Raw genomic sequence first — 15,828 nt, forward strand, 5'->3', positions numbered from 1 at the left:
CAGGACGTTTTGCATAAATATAGAAATGTCACAGAGTTGCCACTGAAAAGTGACACCAAGAATCTCATAAGGGGATTTGATACCATAATGCACCGGTACATCTCATCTAATTACTTAAGGGGAATTGAAGTTTTGATCCCAATGTTTGGCTTGGCATAATTAAAATGATTTAAGATTAATATAATTAAAGTTCCATAATAAAAATAATTTAAAATTAAATACTAAATACAAATAACAAAATTCTTGCATAATTTAAATTTCATATTTATTACAATTTTGGATACTTTATATTTGTTAAATCATTAGTTCCAATTGGTCGTCAAAAGGATAAAAAAAAAAGGAATATATTAAGCTGCCGTGTTTGTACGGCAGACGAAAAAATTCAAACGGGCACCCATTGCGTGCTTCTTTTTATTAATTTGTCAGCGGGCTCTTTTTATTAATTGGTCCCTGCCAGCGGGCTCAAACACGGCGAGTTTTATTAATTTGTTAGCGGCCTCTTTTTATTGGCGGGGACCAATTTGTAATTAGAGACCAATATGTTCCTCAAACACCGTGAGTTTCCTTTTTTTAACAAAAAAAAATCCAACTAATAAAATAGTCCGATGTGTGTCAGAGACACGACGGACATGGACAGAGAAACAAACTTTTTCTCAGCTACATTTTTTGGAGTTTTAAATTTTTAGACAATATTTTCAAGAAATTTGCCCATATGCAGGCTATAAATTGAATGGATTCGTATGGATTAGATATTTTTGAAAATATTTTGCAAAAAAATTTACTATAATGGTGTATGTTAATCACATTTTTGTGTTGATAGTCCATTTAAATTAGGTGTTTTTAAAGATATATTTTGAAATATTTTTAAAATTTTATTTGGATATTTTTAAAAATTTATTAAATTTTCACCACCACTACCTACCACTGCCCCTTTCCTCCTTCTCCACCGTCACCATCTTTTTTCCCTCTCCTCTCTCATCTCCTTTTCCCTCCTCCTTTCTCCTCCCTTCCTATTCCCCCGCAACACACCTCCCATCCCTCTCTCTCTTTGGTTGAGCGAGCCATAGGTGTAGCGGAAGCAAAGAGGAATTGCATGAAGCATAGAATGCGAGGAAAAGGAAAATGGTGGAGGGGAAGGAATAGCAAGAAGAAGGAAAAGGAAAAGGGAAGAGAAAGAAGGAAGGAACGGTTGACGGCGGTGGAGGAAGGGAGAGATAGCGGTGGGTGGTGGTTAGTGGAAAAGAAAGAGGTGGTAGATTTATTTTATTTATTATTTGTATTGTGTTTTTGGAGTTCTTTTAAAACATATTACTGTATACTCGCAAATTCACAATCGACCATGGTCAAAACAAATTTTATCCAATAAAAATTCGATACATCCATTTCTTGAAAAGACACATTCTTCAATGACTACATCTTACTCATCTTTCATCAAGAAAGCATTCTCTTGAAGTAAATGCTTATTAACTGAAATCAGATGGCGTTTGCAATAACATTTAACACTCGAAATTTTTGAATTCTTAAACGATCTAATACTTTCATACCCATCTCCCAATTGACTAGAGAGGCTGATAGGATATCCACCTTCCAAACATGGATCTACATTCCGCTGGCTTATAATATGGAGCAGCATGGCCTGCTCCCTGATAAAAATGAAGCAAAATATATAGTCAAATCTAACAGTGTTCTTAACTTAATACAACCTGAAAACCTACACTAAAGCAAGAGAAAGAGGAATTTCTCGCCTTTACAGTTGCAAATGTCATCTTATTTGCATAAGTCCTTGTATAACTGCACGTAGAAAAGAGAATGAATTTGTTTAACTTCATGTTCAAGGTAACTAGGAGAAAATTTTCAATTTTCAATTTTCAACCAACCCTGCAACTTGGCCTTGATGAATCCATTGTCTCCAATCATCAATAGTTGGGTAATTTAGAGATCTTATCCATTCTTCAGTTCCCAAATATGGTGAGATCATATCATGGTCACCACTGAAATTAATACAAATATTGTGCTTTCAACATATATAATCGCCATTAATCCGCGAGTGTGATGATATAAATTCTACAATACGAATATTTTGTTACCAAACCTGTATATGAGAGATCTGTAACCTTTAGTGCTGAGGTTTGCGTGGTATGGTACAGCGCTCCCTGCATTTTTTGTGTATGGTATGCTATAGTTGCATCTAATCCACTCATTAATAGTCCCCTGTCATGTAATTAAACAAAATATATGCAGAATCACATGAAGACAACAAGAATATTTAGAGAATTATGGTAGGTACAGTTGTGTTAGGTGCAATTATATCTTTGATATTGTATTTGTTACAAGTTTTGATGTAGACTTACATTACTTTATCGTGTATATATATATATATATATATATATATATATATATATATATATATATATATATATATTTTGCACCAAATCATAACTGTACCTGTCCGTGCCCAAATTTAGAGAAGCTGTCTTCAAATGGAATATCAAAATGTACAATTTTTACGTAAATGTACCTTTCGCACATGGAGGGCCTCTTGGACACTCCTGTCATTAGCCCAGTAGTATAGAAGCTCCTCTCCGGTCACCTACGTTAACCATGTGGGCAAGAATTAATCGTAATGTTGTCTATGGATAGAAAATCATTTACGTAAATTTATCTACTTGTATAATAAATACATTTTTCAATCATTTTTTTTATCTCGTATATATCGTATCAAAAAATGTTATAATATTTTTTAAAAAATTATTTCAAATAATCTCCTTTCCAAACACACTTAATTTATTGCTTTACACGCAATTTCGCAAAGATAATAGCAATATCTTACACGACATTCAACTGCATTAAATTCCAGAACGTCAAGCTCCTCAAACTTCTTATAGAACGTTTCAACAGTTGATCTCCTGCCACTGAATAAGTTATTTGGCTTTGGTGAAACATCAGGACAAGTGGGCTCCAGCACATGCTCAATGTTGATGTTATCAATCAGCTGCAGAAGCACATATTTTACCAAAATTATTTTAACAGTAAACTGATCGTGTATATATCATCAGTACATAGAAAATTAATCGTTCTTTGTTTAATTTTTTTTTTCAACCTTTGTAGGAGGCATAGACGGTTTAATTTATAAAGTAGGAAAATAGTTTACAGAAACACGAAGGAGAAAAAGATTGCTGACCTTATTGTATGCCTGGATATTCTTCAAGCAGGGCGCATTGCTGGGGTCTATATTTACATATTCTCCTTTACAGGTCGCTTTCAAGGACTGTAAAATTATAATATAGGTTAGTTAGCAAATCAAGGGTAACTGTGCACTAAAAAAATATGAGTGACACAATGTTTTAAAAGATCATCATTCAGCAGCGTGTAACTAAAAAATATTCAACCTCATAGAGTTCATCAGAGATTAGCGCCATCCTATGAGCAAACGGGATTGCATGGTTTCCATCGCCTTGAGTGGTCGGTGCTGGGTTTCCAAGTATGTATCCCTGAAGCCATGGATTTTGACAGGCGTAAGTGACATGTTATCAGTGAAGCATAAATATGAACAATCTAAAAAGTGCTTATTAAAAATGATATGTTTGTCCAAATATGTAATGATCTTGCTAGGTAGACTACAAAGAGAGAAGATTATGATAGTTACAGGACCTTGAGATGAATATGCGGCTCAATCCCAGCATCATTTCCTACAAGGACACCAGATTATGGAAATTTTAGGGTCAAGAATTCTTGGAAATTAATCTTTCCTGTAGTCCTGGAGAAATGAAACTTGTAGTTTTTACTTTTGTTTATGGCAACTTCGATGGATTACCTTGTAGCAGAACGCTCTGAACCATTTTGGTCCAACTTGAGAGAGTAATGCCATCATGAGCATGGTTCGAAGACTCAGTCTCGGCCGAGTCGTCACCGTCTCGGTTTAGTCTGAGACTAAATCGCGACGAAACGATACCGAGATACGTGACTCGTCGAGATATCACCGTGAAGAGTTGAAACGGTCGAGTCTCACCGAGTCATCCCGAGTCAATTCAAATTTTTATTATTTTTACTAATTTTTTAATTATTTTTGTTTATCATATATTTTACAATTTTTAAAATATTAAATATTTCAAAAATTCGCGTCTCGTCGAGATCGCGACCGATATGCCAAGACCGATGTGGAACGGTCCAGGCCGCGACCGCAACTGTGACCGCGACCTTGAACCATGATCATGAGCACTTGTTCATCAAATATAACGAGGAAAAGGAAGAAGGAATATTTTTCTCTTAGAATTAATATAACCTAGAATTCCAAATCAACGGTTTCTTTCTTTATTCTCCAAGCATCTTGGAGTTAATATACTCACAGAAAAGAATAAAAATCCTGCAAAACTCGAATGAATCTTTGTATTTGTTCCTCTTAATGCTCTACCTATTTGGAGTAAGCGGGCAAGACCCCCAGCTAAAGGGGCTTCAGTTGCAAGATTTTGGAAGGCATTTGTAAAATATACAATTTGCTTACAAAGGCGTTGGCAATCTCCACCATCAGATTATAGCATTCGCAGGAAACTCGCCTAAATAAAGAATAACTTCATACCATTTGATACCAGTTGAGCTACAATTGGAACATTAATGCCTGCGTAGGAGTCTCCTCCAATGTAGAATGAATTGGACATGTACTCGGGGTTATCATGTAGCCACTGCAACACAATCAACAATTAAAAGCAATTTTATGAAAGGGAATAATCTCTTTTATGATTTTTTTTTCTATTTAATGTTGAAAGTCCTAGGTCCTTTCTTTCTTTTTTTTTTTAAAAAAGTAATAAATGAGCTATGGTTGACAGTCTAGCTTTGTTTTTTGTGTAGGCTGCGAAGCAGTCCACAATTTGCCACATCATCATAAGTGCGTTGAATTTTTTTTTTTATTGAATATTCATATATCTAAATTCTCATTTTCTTTTGTTTCCTTTTTTTGTTTTGGTCTTTTACAACTATTAAGTATCAACCAGTTTTCCCTTTGCAATCATATTTATGCTGTACTAAGCCATTGGAACTGATTCTTAAGGACGCAAATCTGTAGAAACAAAATGGTGGCACTTACATTTCCTTTTAAACAAAGAAAGCAGCAGAAAATGGAAAAAGAAATAAACTCTGGGGAGGAAATTTTGGCTGAGGAAAAGAGGAAGAAAACCCATCCATGTTCACTTCTATCTTTGTTTCATTTTTAGATCTACTAGAAAAAATCCACTTGACGTGCTAAATTAAATCAAATGAGACCCTTATATATTCATATAAAATTTTTTTATGGGTTCAAAAACAGTTACTAGACATACCTAATAGTTGTTTCGACTGATATAAAATTTTCTATTTCGCACACCCCATAATGGAGGCAGATTTGTTGGGGTAGAGTTATGCGGAATCCTAGATACAAAAGGAAAAGAATTAGTGAGACTATAAACCAATGATCAGTTTGCTAAAAAGGGTTTGTCAACAAATATAGCAGTTTTCTAGTTCGTTTTAAGATCAATTTTTCTAAAAAACTACCAGGTTTGGATGTATTGTGTCTGTGACATCCATACAAATTCGCTAGCATATATGAACACAAAGCCTTATGATTCATTAATTAGATGGGTACTGATATATGTGTGTACCTTCCTAAGAAATTCATACGTGTGTTCAGAAGCTTGCAAATCTGAAGACTGAGAAGCTTTAGCAGTCCGGGCATAAGAAAAGCCAGTTCCCACCGGCGAATCCAGGAAGATGATGCTTGCAAGCTAACAAATGATAACAAATTATTCTGAATCTTGCACTCAATTAGATTCTTAAATCTTGGAAATTATACAAATGAAACACTTCTGTAGCTATGGTATACCCTGTCAATTTAAACCTCTGTTTGCCTTACAAAAACAATTTAAAGAAAAGAAAAAACTCAATTATTGTGTACCTTGGTCCAAGAATAGGGATTTGTCACCAACTTGGGCAATGTCCCATCATACAGTACTCCCTGGAATTTCACTGGTCCTGCAAAGAATCACAAATCAGTGATTTGGTTGAATCCCGCTCCAGTTCATCATCTATTTATCACTCGAAGATTTGAGACGAACAAGATTAGCATAAAACTTCGTCAAAACTATAGAAAATCAAGATCAAAATGCAAAGGAGGTGGACTTGGGGGGAAGGGAATTGGGACTTAAATGCAAAGGCTGAGGCGTAAAAGCCAACCTATCTCATAAGCGAGCCCCGAAAATGAAGAGCAGCCAGGGCCTCCAGTTAACCAAATCAAAAGGGGATCTATTTGAGGATTTGACTCTGACTTGACAAAGTAGTAGAAGAGTTGCACATCCTCCGATTCACCAACTCCAATATACCTGGAAATGTCAGAGAATGAATCAACTGTTTCTTGTAATTTTGATCAACATTAGTTCAGTATCAGTGAGCTGCATATCATGTTATCCTTAGCGACTCACCCTGTTTCGAGCACAAACGGGAGAGGGCCTTCAAATCCTGGAAGAAACTTAACCACGGAACCAGCCACTGCAAGGTTTGGACGTACTGAAACAAGAACAAACAGCAAGAACAGGTTGCAGCAGAAAGAACTGAAGGGCCCACGCACCTTCTCCATTGTCTTGGCAAATAATCAGAGCACCTGATTGGTTTTTTGGGTGATTTGCCGTACCTAATATGAACAGAAAAAACGAAAGAGATTGATTACCTGCCTAAACACGTGTTGCAATTGCAGTTTAGTCCACTTTAGGACTGTAAACGAGGCAAACCGAGTCGAATTTTGAACTTATCGAACCGAGTTCGACTTAATAACAGGTAGGCTCGAGTTCGAGATCAAACTCGACAAGCCAAGAAAATTGAGCTCGACTAAGAAAAAGGCCAGGCTCGATCTCAACTTGATAAGGCTCGCGATCTGTAACTCGATTTTTGGCTCGTGAGCAGCTCGAATTGTCAGTTCGTAATATAGCTCGAATTTCTGACTCGTGAGCAGCTCGTTAGCTCGAATTTCTGGAAATTATTCTAATAAAAAATTAACTAATTATTTTTCTTAATAAATAATAAAATATTAGGAATATATATAAAATTTACTATTAAAATAAAAATAAATAATATATATATATATATATATATATACTCAAACTCGCGAGCTAACGAACTTAATATTTTGATCTCAAGTTCGAGCTCGAATTCGATTTGACCAACTTGAGTCCAGCTTTGACTCGAGCCGCTTGTGAGCCGGTTTGTTTGTAGCCTTAGTCCGCTTTGACAATTATTGTCGTGCCTCATTGGATTTGCCAAGGTATTGTTTGTATAATAGATTATTTGCAAAAATTTATTGCTTATTTCATCAATACATCTTTTTTGACCATCTTTTTATCTCAATATATTATATTAAAAAAGTAATATGATTTTTTTTATATATAAAAAAATTATCCCAAACAATCTATCATCCAATCACACAACCAAGTTTATCCAATTGGGTAATAAACTTTTCAAAATTCTCATTTTGCCACTAAACTATCTTTTTTGTGCCAAATAGCCTGTTAAACTCTTAAAAGTGCTTTATCTTGACCATTTCATTAACCCTTGCTACTAGGCTAATTCCTTAGATCATACCTAAAAAAAAAAGTTCGTCAAATGTAGGTCTAACAAGCCTATGGTACCAAACTATAGCTATCGTGCCTACGTTGCAGGCTACCGTGCTGCAAATTTTTTTTTAAATTGGAGTCTGCTACCATGCACAGTCAGCACGATAACAGGCAGCCGGTAAAAAAAAAAAAAAAAAAAAAAGTGCCAGGAGGAAGCTTAGGAATCTCACATGGTTTTCAGATACGTTGTAGAAAAATTTGACAGGCGTAATATTAATTAATGTTAGAAAAGATCTGACACAAACTCTTGAAAGGAATGCATAATAAATCAAATGAGCCATCAAAGCGTTGAATCTCCTTGGAGTTCACAGACTTGGACTGGTCGTGTTGGTCAAATCGAATTCGAGCTCGAACTTAGTATTACTGTATCATTGATTACCAATTCGATCTGACACACACTAGTGTGCGTGCACACTGCACACAAAGAGACTTGCACGCAAAAACAAATAACCAAAATGAATTCATACACCAATTTCAATTCTTCGTAATTTCTCACTTTCATCAAGGAAAAATCTCATATATTTTAATTACACGGATTCATTCAACAGGAAAACAAAGATCATCACTTTGATATAATCTAAATTGAGAAGAAGTCTTGGAAAAGAGGAAGCAATAAAGACGGAGGATCGGTAGAAGAATCACTCATTATTAACCATTCAAAATTGTATAATCCAAAAATTTTCATGATTTCATACTTCCACATTGAGTAAAACACAATTGATTTCATGAACTAGTCCATTTAAACAAACAAAAAGCGGCAGCCCAAGAAATTGAAATGCATGAAATAGTAAGAAGAAGAGCCGAAATTGACAATCTCGATTACAGGAAGGCACAAAACGGAAGGGGGAAAACAAAAGAAGAAGAAAAGACAACAGAAATGGTAAGAAAATTACTCCAAGGGACTGAAATTCGAAACCTCGTATTCAGAAACAAATGCATCAATCTCAAAATGGTGCGTTTTACTCGACACTACAACAATATGGTACTACTTCCAGTGCTGGGAGAAGCATTTTCATGGGCTAGAAAGAAAGAAAAAAAGAAAAGAAATGCGAAATTTGAAGCGGAAATTGTGAGACATGCCAAGAATCTGATGGCAGAAGTATCAGAGACGAACAACAAGAAGAGCAACCAAAAGAGAAAAAAACAAAATGCACGAATTTTTCAGAGAGAAAAAGGGAGGAGGGGGGAAGAAAAATATATACGGACAAAATAAATGCATACCAACTTCTTCTACGAACAAACATGTGAGATTCCTGAGCTTCCTCCTGGGACAAGGGGCACAAACGGTTGCAGGTGCAACCGTTTGTACCAGTTGTATTCATTTTCCACAGCGCGTAATTTTCATTGCACACGATGTAACTTACTTTGCACACGACGTAATTTTACAACACTTTTTTGTGGGCCCCACACATGACGTGAAAATCGAGTTACATGCTGTAATCTGAGCCGCACAAATTTTTGAGGCCATATCGTGGCCGTGAACCTTCAGGAACGGTTGTCACCGTTCCTGCCCCATTTCCTTCCTCCTGGCACTTTTTTTTTTATTGGCTGCCTGCTACCGTGCTGACTGTGCACGGTAGCAGGCTTCGATTTAAAAAAAATATTTGCACAGTAGTCAGCACTGTAGCCTACAATGATTTAAAAAAAATATTAGGGTCATTGGAACCGAAATTTCTTGATTCTTCAATGCAATTAGTTGAAAGAAAACCCAGAAAACATTGGATTAGATTCAAAAGAAAACCCTCAAATCCTAATAGCTAGACTAAAACTAAAGCAAAAAAAAATTAAATGGTCTCCTTTAAAAAATTCTCAAAAGGAAAAAAAAAACACAGAAACAATAAAACAGGGCCAAGTTACCCTAATATAACTCGTATTCATAGAGGATGAGGACGAGGCTTTTGAAGAGAAAATACCTAGAAAGAAGTGGATTAACAATTGCTACTAAAGCCTCAAAAGGATGATAGTCTCATGAAAATTGTCCAAATTGTCCATTCAAAATAGGAACGCCTCTCACATGAGGTAATTTCTATCCATTTTTATTAACAAGAGTTAAGGAAATGGTTGAGATAAATCACTTGCAAGAGTCTAGTGGACTTTTTGGTATGAAAAATTATCTAGTGAATAAAATGAGAATTTTAAAGAATTTAGTGACCATTTGACATTTACATTTGTTTTCAAGTATTTAAAATCGAATTTAGTTTCTTTATGCAATAAGAATCTTATTCACATTGTCTAAGGCAAATTTAGCCAACCCTGTGGACTGGGCATCACAGGTTCTATATTTCCACAAGTTTGTCCTTGAGCGTTACTGAATTAAAAAAAAAAATGGTGTTTAGTTGACTTAAAGGTCTCCGATATGCCGACCCTCCTTCTATGTCCCCATTGCCCACCTAGCTACACCTCTTTAGTTGACGTTCGGCACAGACTACAGAGATCATGGAAAGCCTCCAATTTACCTAATATAATAATTAATGTTTGATAATAATTGATGTTTTAATATATAGATATTTTGAATGTAAAAGGACCATGCGATAATAATTGTGCTTTTAATTTTAGTATTTAGGGATAGAGGCAAAACGGAGTTTATAGTAGTGTTTTGTGTTTTTTACCTTCTATCATTGGATCCCCTTGGGTGAAAAATTTTATCAATATACTTAAGTGGTCAAAGGTAGAGTGGGAATTAAATATTAGAAGTGGGATAAGGATTAGCAGACAGTTGCAGTTGCGTTTTCTATTCCCAAGATTTTGGGGTGATTTTCGGGCATTCAAAAAAGTTTTGTTTTCTTCTCTTTTTTTATTCTCATTCATTTCGTATGTTACAATTAATAATGGTATCATTTATTAAATTAGCTTGATTTTGTATCAACATCAAAATTCGTGATTTATCTAAACAAAGATTGTTTGACTTTGCTTTACTTCATCGAGCACAACCAATCATAAACCCCATAATTAGAGCTTGAATCAATTGTGGATGTTTAAAATTTCACACCGTATTAAGAGAGTTAAATTTGTGCTCCATCCAAGCCATTATTAAACTTGTACTGTTCTTTTCTTTTTTTTAGTGGAAAATATTTTTGGTACTATTCTCTAGTACAACTCCAACTTTCAAGATTAATATGATCTGAAACGACAATTAGAATAATACATCATATTCTCGTAAAGTTTTGCTCCTACTAAAACAAAAGATAAACCAAAAAAGATCTTGTAACATTTGTATAATTACGTGTAACTCTGTATGTATTGTTGGTGCATTTTAGTCCAAATAATTTTTTAAACTCTAAAGTCTAAATTTGTAACGCTTACGTCAGTATGAGATTTCCTCGAAGGATGCTAAATCAATAACTGAATAAAAAGTCAAGGCATAGGAAGTCCTATTGCTCTTGGACGAGGCTTTAATATTATTTAGACTATGGAGGAAGAAGAGAAAAGATAAACGACTGAAGAATACTTCAATTGTCCCTAGTATCAAACCCTACACCTATTTGAAGGATAAATTGAATTAACTTGAAGAAGAGGTTGCTAATATAACCCAACAGGGAATGAGGTAAAAAGAAGAAATAATTTCAAGGATTCGAGTTTCTCTAAAATTTGTTAGGAAGAAAATTCCTTTGTCTTTTCTTTTTCAATTATCTTTTTTTTGAAGCATCTTCTTTTTCAGTTATAACCTAAAAGTCTTACCATTTGATAAAAGTTGAGCTATAATCGAAACGGTAATGCCTCGATACGATTTTCCACCAACATCGAATGGACTCCGATGTACTCAGTACGGATAAATTAGGCTTTGACTACTTGTTAGATTACCGCAAGTGAGAAAAATTTTCTTTTTATGGTATAAAACTGGTTAAATTCCCATAGCACACGACTTTCGTAAAGATGAGTGATTTATCAACCAGCAAAAAGTTTCATTTATCGAGGTTTTGAGACTGTGAAGGGCTGTTTTCAGAGTTTCTAGATTGTACGAAATCAAGATCAAAATATGGTTGACTGACCAACCAAAAATGGACACTGCCAGCCAAATTTCAATGCGTTTCGGGTTGGACGGAGAGTTTGTCAGATTATTCAATTGGAAGTGACTCTGTGTCTGTGTGTGTATCAACACATATTTTTACTGTAAAGAAGTCTTTAAAAAAAATGTGCAATTTCTTTTTTTTTTTTTTGGTATATACCATGTGAAAAATCTGCAATTTCAACACCTAGTCCCATATGAAAATTCCTAAGATGCTATGACAAATGTGGCAGGATTCTAGCTCTCAAAATCACCAAAGGCAGAAGAATTCAGATCTAGATGTTAGTTGTCTAGGGTTACATCTAAATGTTCTTACTAATTTAGAAAGGTCTTTAAGTCATAAATTAAACTTATAAATACTCAGTGAACCCTACCAAAGAATACCACATATTTAATTTGTATTCATCCGACATTATGCATCTAAACCTTGATTAATTTTTTCAAACTGCATCACGATTTCATGATTCAAATGTTTTTCTTTTAATTAACATCACATACCAAGCCTTTTTAATCGTTTTATTTCAATGCAGTAAATGAGTATCTAGTTGATTGTGAGTTACACTTTCTCGGATTCAAATATAAATTTGCGAAAGTTTGGATATTTATCAGCCTTTGTGTTACGAATTCAAGCTCCAGCCTGCACTCAAGAAATCCTCTAGACTTGATTCATTCACTTACAATATTGCGATTGACACCATGTCAAATGGCAAAGAGAAGCTTCACCACCAAAACTACATGACAAGGTTCAAAGTGTTATGATAGGGTGCATTTTAGTAGGATATTTTGGTCATTATTGTACAATTATTTGACTAAATATTTTCATTAATTGGGTGGATTCTACTCAAATATGATTTTGGTGCCAATTGCAGGATTTGATGCTGAAAAGTGCTTAAAATCGAAATTTAGAGGAGTCGTCGTACGTGGGGCATTTCAAGCAGTAGGGTCTGCTTGAGTAACTGAAGAAACTAAATTATAATAGACTTTATTTTATTTTATTTTACTTAAGAGAGTCTTGTTTTAATTTTTGAATACTAATTTTCGATAAGAGGAAATCTCTCCCTTGAATTTCGGTGTGACCAAAATAGATAGAGGGGAGTATTAGACTCCCGGAGGTCGGCTTTTGCTAGGGGGATTATTTTTTTCGTCTGGCTTAGGTTTCTTTTCGTTCCTTTTTTTTGTTTTTGAATTGGATCGGCGGTAGCTTTGAAAAACAATCAGGGGACAAAGCCACCATTGTTGACTTTGCAATTTTATTGGCTTTTATATCTTGTGTGGATTGAATTAAAGAAACCAAGCAAGGCAATCTCTCGTAAGTCTTGCTAGCAATTAGGAGAAGAAATAAGGGCCGCAATTGTTGACCCTTTGTCTTTGCTTTTCAATTGGCTTTGACTGGAATTGAAATAGGGCATCAGACCCTCTTTCACGTTTGCTCCGTGAGAGACAATTGGAAGCAATTAAATCCCGTGCTTTTTCCTCTTGTGGTGGACCGAAGTGGGAGAATCGATTTGCAAATTTTTCCCAATTCTACGTACGCGGTTTGTTCTCCATCAATGGAGAGCTAATTCTCTAATTCTAATAAGGGGGTAACTGATGAATTGGTTCAATAATTACTGTGAGATTTAAACTATTTTTAATTATTTTCTTCATTGATTGATATTTGTTTGTTTTCTGCTTTTAATTGTTATAGTCCTTGTATATGATTGATTAGTGCGCAATAATTAATTATTCATATAGGCTATTTTGCTAATTAGGAGTAATTGAATCCGTAATTATTCGTTATCCCTATCTTAGTAGCAACTGGCGTAATTGGGTTTATGTCAGGAGAACATATGATCTAACTTAAACAAACCCTCGTAGCGTGTTTGTTAGTTAGGATTGAGCCTTTCTAATTATTAATGCAATCTAGAAATTAAATCCTACGGTCGTACCTAGGGTTGTTTTTGGGTTAGAGAAATAGTTAACGGTCGTACCTTAACTATCGAGAAATTAAGAAAAGGTTAGTTGTTTATCGCGTGCATGACAACTATAACTAATCTATTAATAAATGTTGGAATTATCTGTGAATCGATGATCAGTACATGAACCATTTCCGAAGTGTACCCTTGGCTAGAGTTTCTCTAATTATTTCTTTTAATTAATTATTTTCTGCATTTTATTTATTTAGCTGGCATTTAATCCCAAAAACCCCCCTATTTGTTTTGACTTGAAAAGAAATAACTTTCTCACCAATCCTTGAGGAGACAACTCTACTTGCCACTGTCTACTAGTTGGTGAATTCAGTTAAATAATTAATTCAGGTATATCGAATTAAGCAAACTCTTCGGGAACAGGGTGAATCAAGTAACCCATTGCACACCTAGAGTCCTTACTCCAGTACTAGAATTGATTATTAACTGCTTCAGGTGGTAGTTAGGTTTTTATTTATTATTATTGCACATGTTCGGCACCTGTCATGTTAAGGCAGAAAAAACCCTAAAAATTTCGGTTGAAAAATGTCGCAGCTCGGATTTCCAGTCAATAGGATTGTTTATGATGCATTCATGCTTCAGGTTCTTCACGTTGTCAAGATGTATGAGTTATTTAGGGCTGTTTTCTTCACTCAAATCATTTGTAGTTACCAACACACATAAATATGTGTATGAGAGAAAATTGAACCTCCCTCTCAGAAAGGATTGCAAATTTACAGTAGTATTGCTTTTCCTGGATTCCCAATTCTTGAACCTACAGATCTGCCTTCATTTATTCATGGTTTCGACAGATACCCAAGCGTCCTTGAGGCCTTCATGACCAGTCAATTCTCCAATCTTGATGGAGCAGATAGTGTCCTCATGAACACATTCGACAAATTTGAGTGAAAGGTAAGTGTGTGACCCAAATAGTTGGCTCTTGTATTGATCGTGTATTAATGTAGGGATAATTTCAAAAAACCCCCTTGAGGTTTCTAACAATTCACTTAGCTCCCACCAATTTTAGAAAACTATACTAACCTCCCTCGATTCAATAAAATAATTACAATATCCTCTACTTAATAGATAATTTATCACATATGTGGGATACAAAAACCAAACCAAAAGTAAATGCAAATATAAAAACCTACAACAACTAGTCATCATTCCCAAACCTACCTTAATTAATAGCAGTTTCTTTTCTCTTTTCCTCCTTTTTTTTCTACCTCTTATGATTCTCTCCTTCCTACCTATAACCCCACAGTCTCTTCCATCCATCAACTACACTACCATGCAAACCTATCCGAAGTGTTTATTTCTTGTATATTTCTCTCTTTCCGTGATACTTAACTACTAATCCTATTATTTATTTCTTCTCGTATTATACTTTGCATATATTAAAGTTTCATGGTCAAATTAGATGGAGATGATGAAGATGGCTATGATAGAGAGGGAAAAAAATGAAGTTAATAGGCTATGGTTGGAAGAGAAAAAGGGATGACTCTGAGTTATACTATTATGTTTATTACACACAAGAATCTAATATCTTCATTTAGTTTTATTTTTGTTTGATTTACAAGTATTGGTAGTGGTTTGTCATAGAAATTAGTTTCTCTTTTCCTAACGCCATTGGAGTATGAGGTTGCTCTTGACATAGACATCAATAGTGGTTCGTCAGATCTTCTGTTCAAGAAAAGAGATATGCGATAGGTGTTAGGTTCATAATTTGAGGTGTGAGATTAGCTAAAAAACAAAATATAGTGTTAATTTGGGGTAGGAAACTTTGAGAGTATTTCAATTGGTGGTGTGGTTATGGTCTATTTGTAAAATGATTCGGGTAGAGTTTGGGATTTTGATGATGCTGAAATTGATAGAATTTGGGGATTAAGTTGGAGTGCGATTTTGGTAAAATTTGGGATTTTAGTGATACCAAAATTGATAAAATTTGGGAATTAAATTGGAATTTGCTTGAACGGTTGATGAGGTTTTGGGTTTACAATTATTGTAGAAGCATAGCAAATTTGGATAAAAAGTGTTTGTTGCTTTTTTTTTTTGTTAAATTGATCACTAAACCTTTTTTCACTTTCTTTTGATGTTATGATATTGCATAAGGGTATTTTAGGATACTTAAGTATAATTCTAGCCTAATGGGTCTATAATGTTACTTAAATAGTAAAAGCAAGGGAGGTCAGTGTAATTTTCTACAATTGAAGAGAGTTGAGTGAAATTGTCAAAAACCTCAAGG

At 34.7% G+C, this 15,828-nt stretch overlaps 1 protein-coding gene across 1 annotated transcript; it reads right to left on the reverse strand.

Annotated features, from left to right (window-relative positions):
* Positions 1-1,326: 1,326 nt before the first annotated feature.
* LOC113688265 (serine carboxypeptidase-like 7) lies at positions 1,327-6,622 on the reverse strand. The gene is made up of 14 exons (XM_072052323.1): positions 6,447-6,622; positions 6,202-6,347; positions 5,924-6,000; positions 5,631-5,753; positions 4,577-4,679; positions 3,652-3,689; positions 3,390-3,491; positions 3,182-3,268; positions 2,831-2,992; positions 2,519-2,590; positions 2,093-2,211; positions 1,878-1,991; positions 1,746-1,791; positions 1,327-1,643 (listed from the first exon to the last, which is right to left on the reverse strand). The coding sequence occupies exons 1-14, from the start codon at positions 6,599-6,601 to the stop codon at positions 1,560-1,562; spliced, it is 1,428 nt and encodes a 475-aa protein (XP_071908424.1). The 5' UTR covers positions 6,602-6,622; the 3' UTR covers positions 1,327-1,559.
* Between the last annotated feature and the right edge of the window lie 9,206 nt (positions 6,623-15,828).

This window comes from Coffea arabica, chromosome 1e (genome assembly GCF_036785885.1).
Source record: "Coffea arabica cultivar ET-39 chromosome 1e, Coffea Arabica ET-39 HiFi, whole genome shotgun sequence".
Lineage (NCBI taxonomy): Eukaryota > Viridiplantae > Streptophyta > Magnoliopsida > Gentianales > Rubiaceae > Coffea > Coffea arabica.